Genomic DNA, 25126 nt, shown 5'->3' with positions numbered 1-25126 from the left:
TCAAACAAAAAGCCAGCTTACACACAAACAGACCAATACTGCCTGCATGAAATCAGTGGCTTCCTGTAGATCCCTTACTGTTCACCAAACACATTGAATCAATTCAAATCCTAGAAAGTTGTCAGACCTAGGTTTGCTGGGCACCGCTGGTTTCTGTTGCCAGAAACTCCACTACACTATTTTCCTGTTGCCAGAAACTCCACTACACTATTTTCCATGCTTATAATGTACTGCTATTACTAGGTAATTAACTAATTACTACTGAAGACTTTGTAGCAGGAAAACTGGCTTTCTGTGGCAGGTCCAACAAAATATACGTTCCATGGAGATAAGAGTGGACTAGGGAAGTGTACCAACTATTAAGCCTGTAAGATTTCTAGGAGGAACAGGATGAAAGAATAAGAATATGGTGGAAGAGAAGTGACTGCTTACACATTGACTTCTATACAGAGCACCAACTTACAGAAACCCATCATAGTATTTAAACCCATTTAAAAGCATATAACATCAACATGCAGTATAAGAAGGTAGGTTGCTCCTCTTCAAGTAAGTTTTTAATAAGAACTATTTCCCAAAACTGTCCCCTTTACCTCAATTTAAACCACTCTATCACAGTTCTGCTAAACTGTATTCTTTGGTTTCCTGTCGAAGCTGGATGGGATACTTACTTAGCCCTGCACTGGATACAAGCCAAGAGGTATACGATTAAGCTCTAGCAAGAAGACAAAACACCAAACATTTATGTAAGAAGCACCATCATTACTGATCACCATTTATTCAAAGTCATGGAATGCCAGCAACAGAACAGACCAAGTTGGCACATCAGGCTGGACAAATACGTGATTGTAGCCATATTTCCATAGGCTATGGGCAGCAGCACTGTGTTACATGTTGAGGCAACAATTGATATTCCACTTGACAAAGCTGTCAAGACACAATAGAAAGGATCGACAGCTACTGAACTGGTAGAAACCATGCAAGAATTAACAACGAAATGATCCATGAATAGGTGTGTAATAAATATCTTGCTGATAACATTAGAGGAAAGGGCAGGAGGCCTGCTTAATTTTGTTAAAACTTAGTTGTTTTAAAATGGTATTTTTTGCAACCCATAAACTAAAATCAATTTCAAATATAACAACTATTGAGTGACTGTAGTAGTGACTTTAGTGCAGAGGTCAGTTTCAAAACCTGATTTGCTTCCTTGCCGCTCCAAATGACAGTAGACTGAAGGAACCAATTTTGCAGCCTCTGTGAAGCTCTCTGGAGTTAAGAAATTTATTTCACACCTAGGCAGAAATGGTAAAAATGAAGTCTATTGATCGGCTTCTGCTTCCGCTTCCACTACTTCAATTCTGCGTGGCCCATAAAGTAGAACGTAAGCTATATGCCAGTCTCCACCCCCTGATAGCCTCAAAATATCTTCAGGTGTAACAATGCTGACTTTGTCATCATCAAATTTAATCCACTCATCTGTGAAGAAAAAGAAATAGTAAATTAATACCACATATTACATGAACTATTCAGAGCTAGGATTTCCAATTTATCATTCAATAAACCAATAAAACTTCATGTACTATTATTTTGCTAGTGTCTAAAATTGCCTCAGTACCTTGTTTTCTTTTAACCCAAGATACGTAATGTCCAGAAGAACTAGATCTTCCCTGATGTGTTAGCACTGCCTGTAGGTCATAATATCCACAGTTGTTGGAGCCAATATCTGGGGGAGAAAGATCATAATGTAACACTACAGTAAACAATCCGCACACTTAACCCATGTCTCTTTGTGATTGCCACAGGAATCTTTACAGCAGCCATGGGGAACTTCCATCCCACAAATTTGGCCCACAAGCCTACTTTCCCCAAACTTTGTCCATGTGGTGTCAGGCAGATACTGAAGCAGCTAAATCAGCTGTGCAGCTCGAGTTCCTCATGGATACTTGATTGCACAGTGGATTCCTGCAGAAAGCAGCTTTACCACCCAGTGCTGCAAAAATACTTGACACCCAGCACTGAGGTCTAGACCTGCCAAAGTTGACCCATGAGAATTGGAACTGATAAGTGGCTTGCCCACTGGGTCAAAAAGGCTCCCAACCCCTGCTTTAGAGCTTTAGGGTGGGGATGGGGAACATACAGCCCTCCAGATGCTGCTAGATTACAATTCCTATGATCCTTAATCCATTTGAAGGACCACGGATTCCCCAACCCTGCTCTGGGGAAATGCAACTAAGCCATTTAATACAAAATATATTTTAAACCATTTGGATTAAAGTTGGGTTCAAGTAAGTTTTATTCATGAATGCATTCTCTCCACATAAGCACACACCCAAGGACACGAAATTAAGCATGTGAAGGAAGAGACTGCCTGCAAAATTAAGCAGTGTCTGGGGTTAAGGAAATTTGTAGACACATAGAGCGAATAGCAGAACTACATGTAACAGGCTTTGGGAAGAAATCAGCCTTGCTACCTGTTATTTTTGTCCAGACTTGTTATCTGAAGCAGACTACAAACAACATGCGTAGAAAAACCACACAGTTCCATTTTAACAAGTGCAAGCCAAAATAAAATTTAAAAATCATCTGCTTTAACAACAAAAAAGAGTGTAGAAGATCAAATGCTTGTCTGGTACAAAGACATGATCTCACTAGATCTCCTTCCTGTTATATTTCTGTAGCAGTTGTGAGCTTTAGTTTTTGTACCATAGATACTGCAATCAAGTACTATTCAAATATTAAGCTGTGCAATTTATCAGACACCACTTACACCCTTCGCTCACTTGGTCAAATATATCTTCAGATATTCAGACAAGGAAATAATAAAAATGCTTATGTGTTTTGTCCATTTTCAATACCTAAATGCCTTATGGTAATCTAAGATGAAAAAAATCAGTAGAGTTTTAAATGTATCCAAAGTCCTTTCAATTTCCACTTACCATCAGCAAAGGAAAATGGCTCGTATTTAACTTCCTTCTGTGCACCATCACCTTTACTAGACTTAAGAAATAAACATGTTTATGGTTTACATGAGTTATGTTCATATAAGCCAAAAGAGAAATACATTAAAAAAATAAAATAACTTCTATCATCTTAATAAATGATCACTGATTACCTTTATCAATGAGAAACGATTTCTAAATAAAAGTTAAAAGTCTTTGGAGCAAATTCCATGGTGTGTCAAAGCATTACAGAAGCTCCAAAAGTATCACAGCCAGAGTAAGAAGCACAACCAGTGAAGAACTAGCCACTCTGCTTTCCCCATTAATAAAATTAAAGGGAAGTCTTTGTCAGCAAGAGGGAAATGGCAGCTGCATACTTATTTTAAAAAACTGTGGCTAATACAATTACTAGGTCTAGAAATTAATGAAATTCAACAGCAAATGTTGATACTCAAACCTTAAATTTTTGAAAATACAGCATTATTATAAAGCATCTAAATGATGTTTGGGTCATAATGGTTCACTTGCTCAATGCTGGCTCTTATTTAAGGCCTGCACATAAAATAAAATTAGGTACACTGCTAAACCAATCTTAATAGGTCACCTACGTTCTTTGGCTGCTGATTCGCTTTTTTGTCTTCTAGTTCCTTAAATTTTGATCGATACGGGGTCATCTTTTCTTGCAGTTCTGATGTACATAGCTCAAATACATCCAACATAAGAGGGAATTTAACATCCTAGGAGCAGTTAGAAGAGAGGCTTGCTTAACATCTCTGTAAAACATCATATGAAGCTAACTGACCACCACAGACACCATTTCCCAGGACTGCTTTAAATGCAGTTAACACATTTAAAGTTGTCTTTTCACTCAAAACTCAGGATTTACTTAAAAAACACGAACATAGCAAGCTGCCTTATACAGAGTCAGGCCATCTAGCTCAGAACTGTCTCCTGACTAGCAGCAACTCCCACGTTTCTACCTGGAGATTCTAGTTACCGAATCTGGAACTTTTTGCACATAAAGTATATGCTGGAGCTAATAGCCTAGCCTTAACATATAAAAAGATATTATGTGAATATCTGCAGAATGTTCTGTCATGTTATAGCTTTCATACTATCCCTTGGTCTGAAACATTTTCTAGCAGAAAATTCATGCTCCTAATCAAATGGGCTATGCTGGTTCAGCTTTCACTCCTATCACAACAGTTTAAATTGACATGGAAGTACCCAAGTTCACTTAGCAGCTTGTTGACCACCAGGTGGATCAAAAAGCAGAACTGTAGTGGTGTTTTGAACCACCCTGGGATCTTCTGGATGAAGAACTATAGGCAAATTTAAATAATTATAATAATAATGTATGAAACACCTACCTTGAGAACTTTGGCATTCACAGATTCTTTCTCTTTGTAAAAGAAACGAACCATCTGAATAGTCAGGTAGGCAGGCAAGCGACTTATCTTGGACTAAAACAAGCAAAATATTCACAGCAGTAACTACTTAGCTGCAAGTGGAAGCAAATGAAGTATGCATTCATTTTAAACTTTATATCCTGTACGACCCTGGATTACAAGAAGAAATTTCACTGAAAATAAGAACACTGAATTCCATATACAGTGGTACCTCGGGTTAAGAACTTAATTCGTTCTGGGGGTCCATTCTTAACCTGAAACTTCTTAACCTGAAGCACCACTTTAGCTAAGGGGGCCTCCCGCTGCTACTGCGCTGCAATTTTTGTTCTCATCCTGAAGCAAAGTTCATAACTCGAGGTACTATTTCTGGGTTAGCGGAGTCTGTAACCTGAAGCGTCTGTAACCTGAGGGACCACTGTAACTGGATTATGTGCAAAATCCACAAACAAAATCCACACCTTTTGGTACAAGTAGTATCAGGTTCCCATATTTGGCTTGCACTATTTACCCAGCCCCCCACTCCCAGCAAGGTACATGCACATTGTGCAGGTGATACAAGTTACTCCCATAAGCTACTTGTTACAGTATTGGAATGGGGTATCAGATTACAATACTTAGAATTATACTGCGTACTTCTCCAATTTATGCAGCACAACAAAATCCAATCTACTGATATTGTAGGGTCTTTGAACTTTATTACTCTCCACCCCTCTAAAATGTCAACATAAACAGTTTTATGGCTACAAATTTTACTCACAGATTTTATGTAGAGTGCATTTCTTTGCAATGTTGGAGACAGCTTGGTAATTTCTTCTTGAAGACGCTGAAACAGAAACATAATACTACATCACATCATACAAAATCATTCCAAACCCCCTGCTTTGGTGTCTTAACTTGCCCTCTCCCTGCTTTTATTTTGGTTTCTGCCAAAATAAGATATAGCCTATACCAATGGATGGGTCTTAAATGCAGTAATCTCTGGGGCACTTTCAAGCAGTCACCAAGAATAGGGAGATATGGAACAGTCGGAGATGTCTTTGAAATGCCTATCAGCTGGTGACATTTTGAGTTTGCATTTTAAAGTCTGAACTAAAAAGCAAAGGGTGACATTCCATACTGTACAATCAGACATCTGCTCATACAACCCAATCTAGTCTGGACAGTCTCCCCATCTGTTCTGCGTTCTTAATCCTGTGGTCACACTTAGGATACTAGTCTACATTTCATGCTCAGCCTTCTACCTTAACACCATATCAGATTTGAAGGAGACCTCTTGAATTCTCTGCTTTATTAGCATGGAAAAAATTAAGCTACTAAAGAAATGGTATATACATAGCAATCGGATGGGATTGAGAAGGCAAAATGCAAAACATAACTTGCAATGCAATTCTGCTTTACAGATTAAGACACCTAAAAGTTGGGAGTGCATGCTCAGGACACAAATCTGCATTTTGTGTCCAAACAACCCACACAACAATTTTTTCTCCCTATCCCCACCATCTTTTTGTGGCTTGTTTTCAAGCCAGCCAAAAGTAAGCAAGGTCTTTCAAGCACTGTGCTACAGAAAGAAAGCAACTTCCAGAGACAATGAAGTGAAGTTGCTCACCAGTTTAAGACCCGTGAAAAGATATTTTACTTCTTGATTGATAAAACAACTAAGCTGCAGTTGATTCTCTCTTCCTTTTGTGACATCCTCCTCTTCTGCTTCTGTGCATTTCATGCTTTGCGTAATGTTAAGGACAAATATATATTTATGCAAAGACTTGAAGTGCTGCTCTATTTCAACACTGCTGAGCGTAATGAAACAGTTAAAACGAGTGCCAGTCAATACTTACTCTTCATTTCAGCATGTTTTAATTTGCTGTGAAACAATGGTGCTTATTTCAAGGAAAGCTGTTTTGATAGCAGTGACCAATTCTTTTGCTAACAAACAGTACAGGACACATTTGCACATCCTGGCATGAACGTCACCTGCCACCCGCCCCTTGCAACTTTGGAACTGTTTAACAAAAACAGCTGGCTGTGTTTTTATTTGATTTGAATGCTTGCTACATCACATCAAGGATGGGGGACCTGTGACCATCCAGAGACTGCTGGACTATAACTCCCATTGCCTGTGACCACTGGCAATGCTGCCTGGGGTGGATGAGTCTTGAAGTCCAACATCTGGAAGGCCCCAGATTCCTCACCCCTGCCCCAGATTCACTAACAAACAAACAAAGTTTGTGTAGCTCCCACTGTGGGAGATTTCCCAAACTTAGATTTTCATTTCCCTCTTTCCACTTGCCATTCCTTATTTCTATTCTATGTTAATAATCACCCATCCTAAAAAAAAAAATGTTTCCTCTTGTGTCAGTAAAATCCCAACCCTGCCCATGTTGCTATTACCATGAACATCATCCCCCATGTATTGCCAGTAACGTTTAGGATACATAGTTTCAAACTCAATACTGAAAAACTGGTCAATTAAGCTCTTCTTTTTAGGAGGTGCTGCTGCTGCTCCTGAAGCTCCAGAGTCAGTCTGTAAAAACAAAGAAGTAATATAATAATACAATTTATTATTTATATGTCGTCCATTTGCTTCTGGCAAAATGTAAAACCGCAGTAACACATCACACATTAAAAACTTCCCTATACAGGGCTGTCTTCAGATGTCTTCTAAAAGTCATACACTTGTTCATTTCATTGACATCTGATGGGAGGGCATTCCACAGGGCGGGTGCCACTACCGAGAAGGCCCTCTGCCTGGTTCCCTATAACTTCACTTCTCGCAGTGAGAGAACCGTCAGAAGACCCTCGGAGCTGGATCTGTGTCCAAGCTGAACAATGGAAGTGGAGACGCTCCTGCAGGTATACAGGGCCGAAGCTATTTAGGACTTTAAAGGTCAATACCAACAACTTTGAACTGTGCTCTGAAACAGACTTCTCATTCTGAGCTTCTTTAAGCCACATTACATCTTCCCAGTTCCTTTACTCTTATAATGTTATGCCTGACCTTCAGTATTACTGTGCTTATTAAGACTGGGTACAGACCTGAGCTTTGACAGCTGTTGAAAAGTGGAACACTTCCTCTCCCTATGTGAAATTGCTTAAAGCAGCTGCAGGACATGGAAGGAGGAAGGCAGGGAGTGGAAGTGAGACCAGGTTGAGTGGGTACTCCACATGTGGAAGCCACTGACTGACAGCTTCCAGCACATTCCGTCAGGAGCTCTTAGTGAACAGGAGAGCTCTAATGCTCCACCATCCTCTTCAATATGAAGAAGAGATCTGCATGGACAAACCCATTGTGTGAGCTTAAAGCTGTTCCTTAACACTGGATAAATGAGGATAGTTGTGCTCTCTGAAATCTCTATGTATATGTTCCTCAGATATACTCCCATCAAAGCAACTTTTTATTGATGTATTCAACAGCTTGAGTTTCTTATTTCTGTAGTTGCTACTCAAGGTTTTTTTCTACACAGTGCTAATATTTGAGACTTCAATTCTAAGTTAAAAATGTGGACAGGTTTCTGTTGCCACTACAGTCAGTTGTTCAAGTATGGGGGGGGGGGGAGGGAGACACATTCGGCAAGTCTCTGGAAATGAAGCTATGCAGCAGTATAATAAACGTATTAAAATGTTATGTACTAAAGGTCATAGTCCTTAAGGTTTACCCCAAAACTTGCACACAGTCAGCACATGGTTTTTTGTGTGTGTCAAAATCAAAAGTTGTTGCTGTTTTTGACTGAGCACAGAGTTAATGCCATTTTCTCCAGGACTGTAAGGCTAAGACCACTTACTTCCATAACTGTGTCATCTTCGATTCCTTCTAACTTCTGCTGCAGGACTCGCATCATCTGAACCCAGCATTCATTGGCATCCTATGAAAGAAGCAGAGAAAAGCAAACGTTTGGCACAGTGATAGCTTGAGTTTGACAAAAGAAGTTGCAATAAATATGCTAATTTGAGTTTACGGCAAACATCATAAATCTGAAGTATTAACATTATTTCAAAAGTGTCTTTCTTCATAGTTGCTACAGAATCATATAAATACAATTATAAAATTCAAGTTTACACAAACTGTATGTAGGTTTGTACTTAATTATTGCCTCACAACTGAAACATATGAAACTCATTGAACAATAGATGTATTTTGGGGAGACATATGCTGCCTGAATATTAGAAAGTAAAATAAAAGCATTTACCTGTTGAAGATATTGGCCTTGATCCCCTTTCTCCGCAAACTGGGGAAAGGCCATATGTAAAAACTGGAGGAGAATGATGGGAGGGATACTAGAGGAGGTTTTATCCATGGAATCAAATAAATCTCTAAGAGCTTAAAAATAAAACAGAGTTGTTTTTAAAAGTGAATAAACATTAAATTGTTAAGCACTAAAGGATAGATGCAATAAACACAATATAGTTCAAATAAATATTTCCCTTTTTATTGTATACCATAGTATTACTTTTAGAACAGGGCTAGTTAAATTTTTTACATCATACGTCCCAACAATCTACCTGCAAAACAGGACTAAATACATCACACCCTTGTAACAGACTAAACTGCTGCATGTGGAGATTCAGTGTATGAGAATCCTTCATAGCACCCAAAGCCAATTGTTACTACAAAATTTATCAGTAGCTCCTCAAGAGCACCTCTGAATAGGATATTTTTGCTCTTTAAACACAATTATAAAACTTCACACTTGGAAATCATTAGTTATATTTGAGATTCTTTGAAAACTCAAGAAACATTATTAACTGTTGATAGAATTATAGAAATGGAGATTTGTAAGGGACCCATCAGTTTCAACAAAATGACAGTAATTGATTTGGGGTGGGGACAACCCTAGACATTTCAGAAGTACAAAAAATAAGACAGTGAGATGTGTTTCTTTGCCTGTTAAGAGACCGCTTGCCTTTGGCTTCCCCTCAGTTATAATCTAGTGAATAGAATCCTTAAAATTCTGTTACAAAGAGGGTTTTTTAAGCAGCAGAAAGCTCTACACTGATGATCAAATACAAACCTGCTGTGATGTACTGAGCAGAGGCCATTTCTCCTGAAGCTCTTAAGGCACCAGCATATCTAAACAGATGTTTAAAACATGTTATTTAATTTGGCCTTGGAATCAATGCAGCCCCCACAAAAATAATGCTGAGGTGGACTTTTATCAGGACTGTGTTACTTGGAGCAAAACTTATCTAATGAAAGTGTAGAAATTGAGAGTCAGCTTCCATTTAAAATAATAATGAAAATGTGTCCTCTAGTGTCTGCAGAACAGTGAGCACACATGTGCAGAGGAAATCACAAGGTTTCCAGGATCCTTCTGTCCCCAAGTCTGGATTACTCATTATTTGTTCCTCCATCCCACCCCAGAAATTCTACTCCCACTGACATTGGGACAGCGTTAGGCTCCTTGTCTTGCTCCTTTCACTGTACACAGAAATGAACTGAGGCCACAAATTTACTCCAAAGCAGAATCTCCCCAACAACACAAGATAAAACCAGCTCTCTATTCTGCAGGGTTCCAGAGATTCTGCCTTCCAATAACTGCATTTCTATACACATTGAGTTCACTGAGTTATGGCACAACCATCACCTACCATGGCTTCCATATTTATCATTACCATCTCAGGATATACTAAAAATGAAGTTACTGTTTAAAAGCCAAGCGCTTGGGCCCAAACATGAGCAATCAGAACTTCACTTGTGCAATATGGCTTTCCGATCCCTTCCTCTCCCTACCAGTCTCGTATGCCCACTGACAAGCTACACCCAAGGGTTAAGGAACCCTCTGGGAGAACATGGGAGTGTGGCACAGGGGACTGCAGCGAAAGAGCAGAAAAGGAAGAAAGTACAGAAAGCCACCTTGCATAAGCAAAACTGCCTTTCAATTGCACAAGAACACCTTTAGATCCAAATCAAGGCCTTAAAAGGGCAACAAGTCCATAAAGAGTTGCTTAGCTGAACTGTTAACCCGTCTGGAATGTTTCAGAATGTTATGACTTCTATTAATCTCTGTTTTATATGCAAGTTATACAAGTCAGTCATTTGATTCCTACCTCCCAAAGTGCTAACAAGACTAACCTTTGCCTATTCTGCTTCTTGATGAATTCACAAAGAGCGGGAGCAAAGTGGCAGTAAAGAACACACAGAAGTAACATTAAGCGTGAAAACACTATTTTAAAAGCATGACAAATTAATTCTGCACCAACTACTTAATATGAAAGCATTTTTATATCAGACTTAATCGCATCTCAAATCACAGTACTCTAGGATTTGGCAACCTGAGAAGTATTCTTAAAAGCCAACATAGAAGCTATTATACTGAATATGCTACACTAGGCAAATAAGAAACAGAAAAAATTCTGGAATAAATTGGATAGGAATAGAAATCAAATTTTAAAATAATTCATAATAGTGTTTAAGTCTACTTGCAGAAAAGCAGATCACTAACTGGATCTGAATTCTACCACCAAATTGTAAGCATCAATATATTTAGTACCCATTAAGAAGAGAAGTTGAATGTTAAAAACAATAAGGTGCTCATACTGAAGCCCATCCCCCAAAGCCACAATCTCTATTTAATAATGATTTTGAACATCATTGAATAAAATATGAAACCTACCTCTTAAGGGCCTCTTTCAGTTCTGGCACAGAGCGAATACACTGAACTGTAGCATTCATATAACACGTATTCCCAAGATTTGTTAAGCCGCATGGTAACTCCATCTACCACAAAAATATAAGAGTGCTTGAATATTTTACAGCAGTTTTTCCTGAGTGATTTCCAGGAAAGCACTATCAACATTTAGTTCTATAGCACTTTTGCACAGCTAAGGCTAGTACATGAACAGCTATTACTTTTCTGTGGACAAAATTAAGTGGTTTGTTCAAACAAACAAAAAAAGAAAAGCTTTTACACTTTTAACTAAGGCACCACTATGGATCCAAAGTGCAATTCTATACAAGTCTACTCAACAGTTCCATTGAGTTCAATGGAGCTGACTTCTAGCAAGTATAGTATTGCAACCTTAAGACTCATGCAAAGGCTTGCTGTAGTCCAATGAATCCAATTTCTTTCCTTTAAACAGCTACCCCACCACCATGCCACAAACTGCTTTTGAAATTTTCCTAGCTTAATAGGCAATAAGCAGTTGACTGTTAGACTTTCTCAAACACCCTTCTCAGGCATACAAAACTAGGTTTGCAGCTCTTATACATCCAGACTTCTCTCTGAAAATGAAGCAAGTTCACAACACATTATTAAGTTAAACTTGTGGCAATATGAGGAGGTACATTCAGACTTCTGCAAAGGGATGAAAAAATATGCTTACAGCTGAGGCTAATTGTTCTTCTGTCATATCTTCCACAAAGACAGGACGAGCAATTGGTTCTTCAGGAAGCGCCTCAGCAGAACCCATCATTAATAAGGTCATGCCCTGTTCAAAAAAGGAACAATGACTATAATTAGACAATTAAGAAATAAAATGCATGGTGGTTTAGACCCTTTAACACTTTGGTTACTTGTGCACGTTAGGGAATATCTTTCAAAAATAATATTTGAGCACTATCAGTATATTCCAGTTCATTTTTTTTAAATTTAGGCTCTGCCATATTCTTAATTAACCTTGCCTCTCTTCTTTCCAGTGATGCTTTTATTTACTAAACATTCAGGAATTTTTTTACCAAGATTACTAAGTAATGGTATCAGCCATTTCAGTCTGACTTTTCGTTACTACCTTTATGCTTGCTTCTTTAAAAAACAACAACAAACCCCAACTACAACATTCACAGCTGAATAATTGTAGCAAATACAGAACAAGGTTTTAACAATTCACATAAAAGGGGGGATTTCTGCCCAACCCCCCTCCACCTGCAGCTTCCACACCATATCCCACACCATTACCAAGGGTCTCCAACCCCAAAGAAGCACAGAAGACAAGGGCACAAAAGTGTAGAGAGAAGGGGGAGGCAGAAAAGTCTCATTCTGTGAACTCTGTGAACCCCATTCACTGAAGAAAAATTAGGATCCAAGACATCCAGGCCAATATAGTCACTGAGCAATACTTACATTTTTTATTTTGATGTTGCCCCAATCATCATCCTATTGAACAAAACAAAACAAATTTAAGTGCCTGAAATAATATTAAGATGAGTCAGCAGATCTAGTAGCTGCAAAACCCAAGGCACAATCCCCAGAAAGACGTAGTTAAGTGCTATTCATTCCAACAGAACAAAAACATGAATAACTTTATGCAGATTGCACCAATGTGAACTGCAGTGCAGCAGCTTCAAGAACATAGAGCCCCACCTATGTAAAAGCTCTCGCTCTCATCCATTAGAAAGACTTAATACATGAAACAGGGAAAGGCTATGTGCACACAGAGCATTCCTTTATCACAGAAGAGACTGAAAATGTGCAGTATAATGGATGGGGAGTACACTTGCAGCGACTCTGAACTGCAAACATGGGCTTGTTCCCCAAAGTGTTGTATCAGCACTTCCACTCTCACAAGGTGGGCCCCCTGATTTTCAGCAATTCCTTCTTGCTGCTGCAGTCCTCCTGCCATTCAATTCCCGATGGTCCCCTAACCTTCAAAACTATGTGAAGGCAGAGGGCCACTAAGGAAAAGAAGAGGTGGGAAGTGTAATCCCACAAATGGAGTACCTTTCCATTCAAAGGATGGAAGCTAGAGGCCAAGCCACAGACTCAGAAGATTATGAATACAGTGGTACCTTGGTCTAAGAACGGAATCCGAACTGTGAAAGGGCACTGGCGGCAAGAGGCCTCATTAGGGAAAGTGCGCTTCGGTTTAAGAACGGTTTCGGTTTAAGAACCGACTTCCGGAATGGATTAAGTTCGTAAACCGAGGTACCACTGTATTTGTTAATGCCATTCTTTGTGCAAGCCATTAACTATATAATAAGCAGTGTAATATCTAAGACTGCTTCATGTTTTATAGGTTTTCCAATTATATATGAAAATATTCCCAACTATATACAAGCATAAGTTGCCATAAAATAGCAGGTGTTTCATGTTGTTTACCTGCAAAAATAAGCAAGTTCTTAAGCTAGCCGGGAAGGAATTATTTACTGACAGCTACTACTTGCTAAGGCAGCTAGAAAAGTGTTTACATATTAGAGACAGGTATGTGCATGTTGCTTCCTCAAGGTTTATTCTTGCTCAATCCTTGACAGATCCCTCTTCTGTTTAAATACCTCTAACAAAGAAGACATGGGCATGTCCTACAAGAACTGCTGAACAGTTCACTTATTAGGAAGTACAGTGGAACCTCGGGTTACATACCGCCCTCCTTACGAACCCTTTGGGTAACGAGCTCTGCTAACCCGGAAGTAGATGCTCCTTGTTGTGAACTTTGCCCCAGGATCCAAGTGGAAATCGCGCAGTGGCAGCGGGAGGCCCCATTAGTGAAAGCGCGCCTCATGTTAAGAATGGTTTGGGGTTAATAACGGATCTCCGGAACAAATTACGTTCATAACCGGAGGTACCACTGTATTCACATAATTTTAGCCAAAATCTATTTCTTTGCAATTCCAAGCATCACTTTCAGTGTTGCCCTTTGAAGCAAGAGACAATAAGTCTGCTCTATCTTCAACAAGTAACAGATATCAGCTCTCACGTCTTGTCTTATCTTCTCCAGGCAAAATATACCCAAGCTTTTCAACCATTCCTCAATGGCTGCCCTATTTAGGACACATTATAGTTTTTCAATGTCCTAGACACAGGAATGAATTTTCCTGCAGTACTCATGGCATCAAATTGCCAAAGCTTAAAGTTTGAGTGATTTAATAGTTTTTACCATATCAGCTCACTGCATCAAACGAAAAAGAAAGCAACAAGTGTCTATGTGTATCTATATATTTGCATGCATATACCTCTTGCAACCTACCAAGCACTACTGAGCTCTAGTTCATTTGAACAGGGCACATCTGGAAGCAATGCTTGGTGGGTTGCACCCATTTTGGTGAATTGGTATCACACACATTCTCTAAAACATCACAAAAGCAGACCAGCTCTCTTTGGTTTGCATCAATATGCTAGTTTTAGTTATCACATTACACACAGGAAGTAGTCTTCCTTTCAGCCATGTAGCTTACCATACCCAAAACATAAGTACCTAAAGGGAAGCACCACTTTATGGTTACCTGCTTTGTTTAATTTTTTTGGTGCTTCTCTACCTATATCCCACAACCCAAACTCAATATGTTTTCTCCTGCTAACAATCCACGAAATTTATAAAACACACAATGACAAAAGTATGGCAAAATTATTCTCAAACTCTACCTTTAAAGTTCCACCTTTCACCATCACTTTTTGTCTGTCAGGCTGAACTCCAGTCAAAGCAAAAAGCTGTGCTTTGAATACCATTGGAGGTTCATCTGTATTCAGCTCCACTCCATCAAATTTCTCCTTGCCCCACTTTACGTTAACTGCAAGGGGGGAAAAAGAAAAATAGGACCATCAAGTTATGGTACAGTGGTGTGCAGTTCTTACATGCTGTATACACTGAAAAGGTTTATAGAGGTTTATATTTCATTTTACAATGAAATATTGTAAAGCACAAATTTAAAGGAAAGATTCACTATTCAAGCAGAAAGGATTCTGCAGTCAAGAACTTTGCAGAATAATGAACCTTATATGGTCAGCCATGGGTTGGCTTAGCATTACTTGCAAACTGGGTCATTATTTGAACTTCTACCAAAGCTTTCACATATGCAAGCTGAGACATTCACCACAGTGTTATTCATCATGTAAACCATTGGTCTTCAGAAGACCCCAAAATCCTCAGTACTTCCCAATGCATCACGTCCTGATCTTTATGGATCACACCAATAGCATCAACACCAACCATCATTTTGTTGTTCACTTTAAAAGATAAAAAAAGAAGGCTAGACAGAAAGCTACTAGATGAAAAGGAAAACAAGGACTCAGTCTTAACAGTTGTATGCAAAGGTGATTTCTAGAGGGAAAGCTCCCGTCACTACTGCATGGCTAGCAGCATTCAACAAAATTCTCACACTCCCACACAGGAGCCCACTATATTCTCCTTTGCGGCATATATCACCACTGGGGAAAAGGAAGGAAGATGTGTGTGTGCATAAAATAACTTATGAATAAGGTCCCGTATTCCATGTTGTGATCAAAAGGGGCCCAGATTCTGGCAAGGTTGAAGACTGCCACTCGAAATCATCCAGGACGGGTGGCTTACGCAGTGCATGAGAAGACTAGAGGAAGGCTTACTGTGCAGCAACCCCATTTTTCTGGACAGGAAGGGGACTCTTGCAAATAATAAGCGACCCCCTACTTCTTCCTCCCTCACCAGGGCAGGTGTCTCCATGATGCCAAGCCAACTTCGCACCTGATAAAAACCGCCTTCCCTCCTTCCCCGTGTCTCTGGTGGGCAGGAAGGCCCTTCGGAGAAGGCAGCCCGCGCAGCCCCGTGCAAGCGAGCCCCGGCCCGGGGAGCGGGAGGACCCCAGCAAGGCCTACGAAGGAGAAGCCGCACTAGGCCCCTGCGCGGCGCTGGTGGCGGGAGGCGGAGCAGGCTCACCTGTGAAAAGCGGCATGGCGGCGAGCGAGAGCAGCCTGCAGGAAGACGGCGGGAGCGGCGGCGGCGGCAGCTCAGGGCGCGCAGAGGAAGCGAGACGGAGCTCTGGCGGCGCGGCGCTTCCTTTCCTCGGGGTCTCATTCAAACCGGCCCCTCAGGATGACGCTGCAAGCGCGGACGGGTGCGCGCGCAACTCCGGAAAGGCCGCCTCGCTGCTGCCCCCAGTGGCCGCGGCGCGCGGCGGCGGCTTCGGAAGGGAGCCGCGTGAGGAAGCTTCGCCGTCAGTCGCGCTGCTTCCGCCTGCTTAGCGGGTATGTCCCGTTAGTTACTCAGATGTAAACCCCGCTGGATGTAATAGGATTTGTCCGGCAAGTGCTCGTGCAAAAGGATCCTGGCCGGTGGAGGGAGGGGCATGTCCCCAGTGTGTCCTGCTTGCTTCGGAGGAAGCCCTGCTTACTGCGTTTAATATCGCACTCTGCATGCATCCCCCCCCCCCCCCCCGTTATCACTGAATTATCCCCGTCTAGTATCGGAATGAAATAGTCAGGGCCTTCAGCTGGTCAATTCATTCTTTAGTTCCTTTCGTTTCTTTCCCCCCACCTCTCCTTTATCTCAAACCATACTTTAATTGATGTTCTCTGTCGCAAGTGCTCAGCCATCGATTTGACAACACAACTTTGTTGGGCGGTTTTTGAGGTTGTTGTTTTTTTTAAAGACGTGTTTCTAATTTATACATTTATATATTCCAGCATACCTAAGGAATCCCCTAAGTATATAGAAATTACAGTACTGCTTTATATTTGGCTGGCCCTATTTTGCTTGCAAACTGTTAGGTAGTCAAGTACCCAATTTACTATTAAAGGAAATTATGATTGTGGCAAGAAGTGTTAGTCTTTTATCCAACAAATTATTAGCCCTGATAATTAAAGATACATATCTGGTTTCTTTGATAAATTGCTTAGAGGTGCTGCATTCTAGGGTTGTTTTGAAAAGTGTCACACTTCACTTGAGTTGTGTGAAAGTGCATCTCCCAGCTCATCTGCAAATTTCCAACCCTATATGACTTCCACCTGCAATCTGCAGCCAGAAGTGGAAATATTTTTACACTAAGCTCCCTCATTACCAAGGCTTCTGAATTCTAGGTTGATTTAAGGGCATCCTTATTAAATAAGAGCTGTATATATTCACAGCTTTGATGAAAAAGCATTGTCTTTGAGGCAGTGTGATGGTTCTGTCTATAGTGCTTGATCTGTGATTTAATATTCCTCCAATTTGTAGACTACTCATCAGGTCCATCTGATTCCAGTGCAATTTCCAATAACTGTTATTCTTTTTAAGCCCAATTAATAGAGCAGCATGAGAACAATTACACCAAAGATCAATCATTAATGTACTCCTAGTGCCTAATGGAAACGTTTTGTCAGCAGAAACTCATTGTCTAAACTTTCACAGTTGAGGAGCCACATCAAAGAAAGCACAACCCAAATGTGCCATTCAAAATTGCCAATGTTGAATGAAGAGTCTGGTCCAATTTGTCATCCCTATGAGAACATAAGGCCATGTATCCCAACCACTCCTTCAGTGGTTACTAGGTTTAGAGCAGGCTTTGGGCTGCAGCCTCCTCCTTATTGCTGCTCTAGGGCTTGTGCCCCTTTTGCCTTTGTGTGGCTTGACAGAGAGCAATTTACACTTGGGACAACTCAGGCACCACTCTCTTGACTTCCCTTGCCAGTAGGGACTTGAACCATGCCAATAACTGGCTGGGCATGAATTCCCATCAGATCTGAATGTAAGGGAACCCTTCCTAGAGACCTGCCTCATCATAAACTTCAATACAGTCAACGTCCAGATTTGCCTCCCACAGAGAAGAATCCAGATCCTTTACAGCATGGTACCCTCTTAGATATTGTTAGAATGCAACTTCCAACTCCAACTAGCATAGCCAATGGCCAGTGAAGATCAGAACTGTAGTCCAACATCTAGAGGGCATCACATTGGCCTGCTCTACAGTGTCAAATTATTTGCATGCCACATATTGGAAGAGGGATTCTAGTCTATTGGCAGTAACCCCAGTGCTTCTTTTCTTTTAAAAAAAGTTTAGGGGTACTCTCATTTGAAAATCACCATTTTATAGTTCATATCGGGGGAAATAAATACAGTGAATGGACAAAAGTACAAAGATTCACAAAATGTTTAGGGGTATGCATACCCCTGCATACCCACCAGAAAAAAAGCACTGAGTAATCCTGTGACCACCTCATGCACCTGGCTGTGAGTAGGTAGAACAGTAAGTCTTGGAATCACTGAACTGCCAGCTTTAAATCTTCCAACAGCCTTCTCTCGATGTAAGAATTTCCTCTAGTCCATCTCTTCCTTCTGTCTCCAGAGGGTTGAGAAAAGTCTACACTCTCTTAGGCCCAATGAATATTTATCAATAGGTGACTTTTCCAGTTGTTTTCTTAATTCCATACTTTCTTTTCCCCTAAAAAATTTATATTCTAAGAATTACCGTATAAGTAGCAGATGTTTATTGTTCGGATTATTGAGAACACACTTCATTCAGAATAGTAACCATAGCATTCTAAAGAAACGATAATGAACTTGTGTGACATTTTACAGACTCATTGGTTTATTGCAGCATAATGTTTTACAGGCAACAGCTACTCCAAATGATTCATGAAGTGGACTGATAAGGTAGAAGATATATACATATGGGTTGAGGAACACCAGAGAACAAAACAGCACAGTGAAAACAAACAATACTGATAAAATATATCAGATCTTGATACAATACATAACTTAAATGGGAACATTAACTCACAATATAATGACATTGCGTGGTGGAGAGGCCTGATACCAAATTCAGAACTGGGCAGGAATCCATATTTTAACAGGTTCACCTGCCCACCATAGGAATTGATTCCTGAATATAACAATATGCCCTGGAGATGAAACCAATTGGGCACCCTAAATTTGGGGCTTAGGCATAATTCTCCAGAATGTAACAGGTGAACCCTCATGAAATGTCACCACATAGCTTTCAGCAAGGATCAGTATTGTTCTGCATCAATGCCCTTCTCCATCTCCTATCAAATTCTATGTTAGTTCTGTTGCTATTTAGCTACCATATGTATATATGGTCGTGAGTACTCTCTAATCCTCCCTCCTAGGCACCCCTCATCCCCTCTACCAAAATTTTTAATCTGGCAAAAAGGCTGTAAATTGCACATTTACAGGTAATGCTTATACCCATCTGTAAATAAACATTTCTTTTCTATCCATCTTCATGGAAACAGTGTACAATTATACAACTTTAATCAAGAAAACAGAATAAAAAACCCACACCTTTTGAACCAGGGGAAGCAAGCACCAAAATCACTATCTGCCCAAATCACTTGCTGGCCTTTCTCCATTTTCCTCTCCTTAAGGTGGGTTCATCCTTTCTTCACTTTGGCCATATCAGACCCCACTTATTTCCAGTGTTGCTTCCCTGTTCAGTTTTAAGAACTTACAGTGGTCAACCTCTCTGCTCCACCTCTTCTTGCATGTTCCCTCTCACACCAATTCTTACTCCGTGGCTGTCACAAGCTCATCTATTGCCTTCTCTCCTTTGTCTCTCCCTCCCAGTTGCTGCTTTTGGCAGCTTATGCCATGCTGCCCTCCATTCCGTCTTTCCTTTTCCTTTCTCAAACCATTTTTCTCTCCTTCCTCAAGGCCCAATTTAAGAAAATCTGTTCCTGAACAATTCTGACCTTCCTCATGGTCTCCCCTGCTACAATCCAACTCTTAATTTGTTGTCAGTCTTCTCTGGCCATCCCCATCTCATCTCATCATCTAATTAAGAGTCCGTGCTACTTCTTTTTAGGGATAGCACAGTATCACTGAGTTCCAAAGAGTGCAGAATAAGCTTGACAGGTTTTTACTACTAATCATGACTTAATTATAAATTAAAATATATGTAAATATTCTCTTTTAAGAGCTGTGTACCTGGTATAATTTCCTTTTGATGAAAGTCATTATGTGCTTACTAAATGGGATTTAACAATTCACATATCAAAATAAATTCTTCAAAGTCCTATGAATTTTTTTCTACTTTACCCTGTATTAAAATGTAGTATGACATTATAAAAATGTAATTAAAAATTTTTATCAAGTTTGTATCAGATTTAAATATGTTGACAGTTATCTGTTTGTAAAGCATCATAATTTCCCAAACTTCCTAAGAAGTCTATTCTGGAGAAAAATACCACAGTCATTTTCAAAATAGTTCTTCCATAAATTAGTTTTATTTTGTATTAAATGAGCACGAGTCATTACCATAGTAATAACAGATATGCTTATTACATATCTATTAGTGTGGCTTTCAATACCACTTTAAACATGCAAATCGTCATGTAGACGAATCAGTTTTCCAGTGCTTCTTATTTAATACACAACTGCAAAGCTGTTATAAGTTACTGAAGAGGTATTTGGTTAAAAAATAAAATAAGCCATACTGTTCATACCACAATAATATTCCTGCTACAAAGCAAGAGCTTAAAATGTACTCAATTCCTGTATTATCTGGAATTTTAAAGTGTTCTAGGTGTTTCAAATTCGTGGTACAAGCATTTGTTACTTTTTGTATTTATCTCTCTTGGTAACAGGCAATTTCATTTAAAATTGTACACATGAAAATGGAACTAACTTCTACAATACTTTGATCAATAAAACCACTGACACATAATAGGTATTTGAGATTTCTACACTTATTTGACCTGGCAGTAAAACAGATTAAGGCACTAAAAGGGCAACATCCATTAAAAGTGTTCTAACAATAATTTACATTTCAAACAGTGCATACATTTTGTGGGGTGTGTGTATTTGCTATAATTAGCACTTCAAATTGTTAATGCAATATGTTATACAAATTATAGAAAAAAATATGTACCAAAATATGCTTCCAAACTTGGTTGTTTTAACTTAGTTTCTAATGCCTCTAGAAGTAAAATTCTGTATGGCTTGGCAACAATGCATAGATTACATGCAATTACTCATTTTCTCCCCCTTTACAAATATGCAGAATCAGTATTTTGTAAAGCAAAATATTTAACACCTTGAGCTGTCATGATGAATTATTAGCATTAACAACAATGCAGAAAAGGCACAAGTGATTATATTTGTTTTCAAGCAAATTTTGCTGTTTTCTGCACAACTTCGAGTCTTCAAAGAAAATTCAGTCCTTCTCAGTTTGAGATACCTTCTTTCTATACTCATATTTGTGTGCTTATCTTGATATAAATATCCTTCCCACAGGGTAAATAGTCCTCTTATTCTCATTGATACAAGAAAAGCTCACTGCATTCCATCATGATTAGCTGGCGGTTTTATTGTTTAGAAATCCAAAAAGGCAGCAGTTTAAACTTATTTCTAGCTAAGCTTTATTTGCTTTTACTTGCATTACATAGTAATAATTAATCTAATCTACCTTAAGGCAAACCCGCAATAAGACACCCTCAGCGTGCTTTTTGTGCCAAAGCAAGGAGGAGAGAGTAATAGCAGTCTTAGCCCTGAAGCCTGTGATAATTGCATTGTAACAAACAACCAGTCTGCACTGCCCTGTATGGTGGAAAAAAGCACAGCTTTCTCAGACTCAGCCAGATTCCATGGAGTGCGGCATATATTGTTAACTGGAAAGAAAAAAAGAAAAAGACACCATTAGAATTGCCTCATTTTTCATTATGTCGTTTAGTTTAACAGGTCAACAATATTTAAAATATTGTTCAGGAGTTAATGTACCAGAGGCATGTTAGAGGAGTGTTACATTTGATATTCTACATACAATGGAACATTAGCGGAGATTTTCCTATGTACATACTGAACATTTTGGGGGGTTTTATGTTTTTGGTTTTTTTACTGTATTTGTGTTGAGAAGCTGCAACTGGCAGCAGATTCCCATGGTATGATGGTAAAAATGTAAACTTTGCTATCATTTGCAAACCACACACAAGTCCCACTATCCACCCACATGCTATGTGAAAATTCATTTATCTGAATGTAAAGAATTATGCCCAAACCTCACTATACACTCCGTAGATTCAGATATTCAAATATAATTAGTATTTCTGGTAATATCACAACATAAATGAAATAATACAAAACCCTGGATACGTTTATATATGCTTTATTCATTAGTACAACTCACAGAGCTGTGCCTAATCTGGGATCAAAGTTTGTTTTGGGGGTTTTTTTAAATAGCATTTCTATACTGCTTCAAAATGAAAAGCTACCAAAATGGTGTACGGTAAGATAAAATAGAACATATGGTATTGGTAAACTAAAAGCAATTTAAACCATTTCTACAATTATACCATCAATATTCCATAAACTGACTGGGTCACATTTCAAGGAAAGCCTTATTAAATCAAAATATATGAATAGATATGAAGGTGGTAGGTCCTTGTCTAATTTCTGTTTGTAACTCATTACAGAGGTGCAACACCAAAAGTCCAGTTCTTAGTACACACTACGCACATTTCTGGGGCATGCAGTATTTCAGGAACCCAGTTACCAGGCAGGGATATATAGGGCAAGGCAGTCCCTTAAGTAATCTGGTCCCACACTGTTTAGGGCTTTAAATACTAAAAGCAAAACCTTGGAACTTCAGTTTGTAGGATACTGGCAGCCAGTGTATCTCCCTCAGCAAATATGTTCTATTGTGTTGGTGGTGTGCCCCAGTCAACAACCTAATCGCTGCATTCACTAGTTGCAGCTTCCAGACTAAGCCCAAGAGAAACATCAGAGCACATTCCAATAATCTGAGATTACCAATGCCAAGATCACAGCTGCCAAGCTATCTAGGTCTGGAAACAGGTGCATCTGTCTTACCATTGAAGCCACCTGTGCCTCAAGTAACACAGAAAGATCCAGGAGTACCCCCAAACTACATACCTGTTCCTTCAGAAGTGTAATCCCATCCAGAAAAGGAAACCCAGACACAGAAACCACTCTCACACATTATTATTGACCCTCATCCAGTCCCCCACTGCACCCAAACAGTGGTCTCTACAGTCACTCCTGATTCAGATGTTACAGAAAAAGAGACACTTCGCTCCAAATCCCCTGATGACCACAGCAGCTTCATAGATGTTAAGCCTCCAGAAACAAAGCTGATGGGAGAGAGGGAAAGATCTTGGAAAACAAAGGCTGATGGGAAAGGGCAATAAGAAGGGGGGGAACACAGACACTAGCCTGAGAAGGATAAGAGGGAGCAACAACAAACCGTACTGAACTCGAGGAAGGCAGGAAACAAACTGGAGTATAGAATCATGGCAGCAAAAGCCTATTTCCAAAGCTTTTGTTCCTGCCTTGACCAGAAGCCATAACCCAGCTAGCAAAAGGCAAGTAACAATACTTATAATTTTGCTGGTTGTTGGCATGTGTCTTATCAGGAGACAATGGAGGAGTGCGGCTTTGGGGTTGAAGCCAAACCGTTGGAAGTGTTACAGCACCTGCTTACTTATCATTTATAATCCTTACAACAGCCCTGCAATAAGACTCAGAGTATCTTGCTTCAGGCCACCTAGCGAATTCATGGAAGATCCATAGAACCATAGAATTGTAGAGTTGGAAGGGACCACAAGGGCCATTTAGTCCAAACCCTGCAATGCAGGAATCTTTTGCCCAGTGTGGGGCTCTGAGATTAAGAGTCTCATCCTCTACCAACTGAATTACCTCTGTTGCCACTGGGATAAGATTTGAATTGGGGATGGCCTGATTTGTAGAGCAGTAGTTATAACGCAAACTTACTTAACATCAAGAATGTGAAATAAATGTCAAGGACATCTATGGTTATAAAATATTGGATCCAACAAGTGACATGAGGATGCAAAATTGATAAAGATGCACAAGTCTAGTACTTGGATGGGAGAATGCTTAGGAACCCCATGTAAGTTGCTCTGGCCTTCCTTAAGAAAAGCAGGCTAAATTAGACTAACAAATAATAAAGAAAGATGTAGCAGAATATACTTCTTACTTGTTCTCTCTAGGAAATATATTAGGGCAGTAAAATTAAAAGAAATCTTGTGAAATTGCCATAAAATGAGAATATTTTCATTAATCCCATGTTTTGAAGATTTTTTTGTTATCTAGGAAATGAATATATTTAGCACTGTCCAAAGTTAACACAGACTTTTCTCGAATTAGGCTGTTGTGGATAATAAAGTGTACACCTTCACCATCAGAATAGAAAATTGTTAGAGAGCACATGAGGGAAATGTACTTATTCCAAGAATGGATTCCACCACCATGGCATATTCTACACAACATAATTGTGTTATGAGGATATGCATACTGTTTTGTTACCAACAGTATCAAGACCAGAAAGCATAGAGTTGACAAAGAATCCGAGCAAATGATATCCAAGATCAAAGAAAGAAAGCCACAGACATCTCCAAAATAACAATCTGAGAAATAATAGTTTTCCCATTCTAAGAAAGCTCCTTCTTCATTACTAGAAGAAAGCAATTCTGCTTTCTTACTACTGTCACATGACAAGTAGCAGTGGGTTCAAAAGCAAAGACTACTCACCAGTAACTTGAGTTTTCTGAATGGGTAATGTCCCCCACAGATCCATACTCCTTTGACCTATTGAAATTTAGAAATGAACATTTCACGACTTTCGATGCGCTGAGGGCTCACTGTGCACTCTATACGAAAAATGGTGCTCTAGGAAAAGTGATCTGAATGCTAATAGCAAATAAAAGGGAAGACCTAGACCAAAGTTTCTAATAAAACAGTGGAAAGAAAGAGGGGGGAAAGGAATTGATTTAACAAGAAGAATATTCCCCTTTTTTCTACTTAAATGGAAATTTTATGCCTCTCAATTAAGGATCAAAGAGACTCTAATTTCTAAATGTTCAGGACCCAAACAATGAAATTCACAGATGAAGGCTCAAAAAGTATAGCCAAATTATTTTGCAATAAAAGAAAATCTTTAAAAGAACTGGGATTTCTAAAACTATAGATCATGGTTGTTTTTGAAGAAAGATATATTATTTTCTGTCTGAGTCAACTGTTCACTGCATAACTTCTATTTAAATATATGCATTTCTGATAAATGATATACAGTGTATCTTTTCTTATTGTTCATATATTTAGTATTTATAGACAAATTATAACATCATGCTAAATAAATGAAATAAGGAATGAAATATCCATCAGAAAATAAAAATCACTGACAAGGAAATA

The 25126-nt window shown here is 39.3% G+C and overlaps 2 protein-coding genes across 3 annotated transcripts in view; both read right to left on the bottom strand.

The window, feature by feature from the left end:
* Positions 1-738: 738 nt before the first annotated feature.
* USP14 (ubiquitin specific peptidase 14) lies at positions 739-16143 on the bottom strand. Its single transcript, XM_083749617.1, has 16 exons — positions 15902-16143; positions 14635-14780; positions 12400-12432; positions 11663-11767; positions 10954-11057; positions 9352-9410; positions 8530-8660; positions 8125-8205; positions 6778-6866; positions 5952-6066; positions 5103-5168; positions 4307-4399; positions 3545-3673; positions 2934-2994; positions 1613-1720; positions 739-1473 (listed from the first exon to the last, which is right to left on the bottom strand). Exons 1-16 carry the CDS (start codon positions 15915-15917, stop codon positions 1316-1318), a joined length of 1494 nt encoding a protein of 497 aa, XP_083605743.1. The 5' UTR covers positions 15918-16143; the 3' UTR covers positions 739-1315.
* A 2356-nt stretch (positions 16144-18499) lies between these two features.
* Positions 18500-25126, bottom strand: part of ROCK1 (Rho associated coiled-coil containing protein kinase 1) — a 63893-nt gene continuing 57266 nt past the window's right edge. Inside the window, exons 33-34 of one of the 2 annotated variants that reach the window (XM_083748318.1) lie at positions 24467-24523; positions 18500-21567 (exon numbers count right to left, since the gene is read on the bottom strand). In XM_083748318.1, coding sequence (XP_083604444.1) covers positions 21564-21567; positions 24467-24523 — 61 coding nt within the window. In that variant the 3' untranslated portion in view covers positions 18500-21563. The remainder of the gene's footprint in view (positions 21568-24466; positions 24524-25126) is intronic. The other variant, XM_083748319.1, reaches the window with a different exon arrangement.

Source organism: Podarcis gaigeae (assembly GCF_964106915.1).
Source record: "Podarcis gaigeae genome assembly, chromosome: 7".
NCBI classification, from domain to species: Eukaryota; Metazoa; Chordata; class Lepidosauria; order Squamata; family Lacertidae; genus Podarcis; species Podarcis gaigeae.
This window is presented reverse-complemented; position numbering and strand designations above follow the sequence as displayed.

Coding starts and splice junctions, on each gene's coding strand:
- USP14 (XM_083749617.1), bottom strand. Junction 9,411..10,953: donor CTGAAAGAGGCCCTTAAGAG/GTAGGTTTCATA, acceptor ACATCTGTTTAG/ATATGCTGGTGCCTTAAGAG. Junction 1,474..1,612: donor TTGGGTTAAAAGAAAACAAG/GTACTGAGGCAA, acceptor TTTTCTTCACAG/ATGAGTGGATTAAATTTGAT.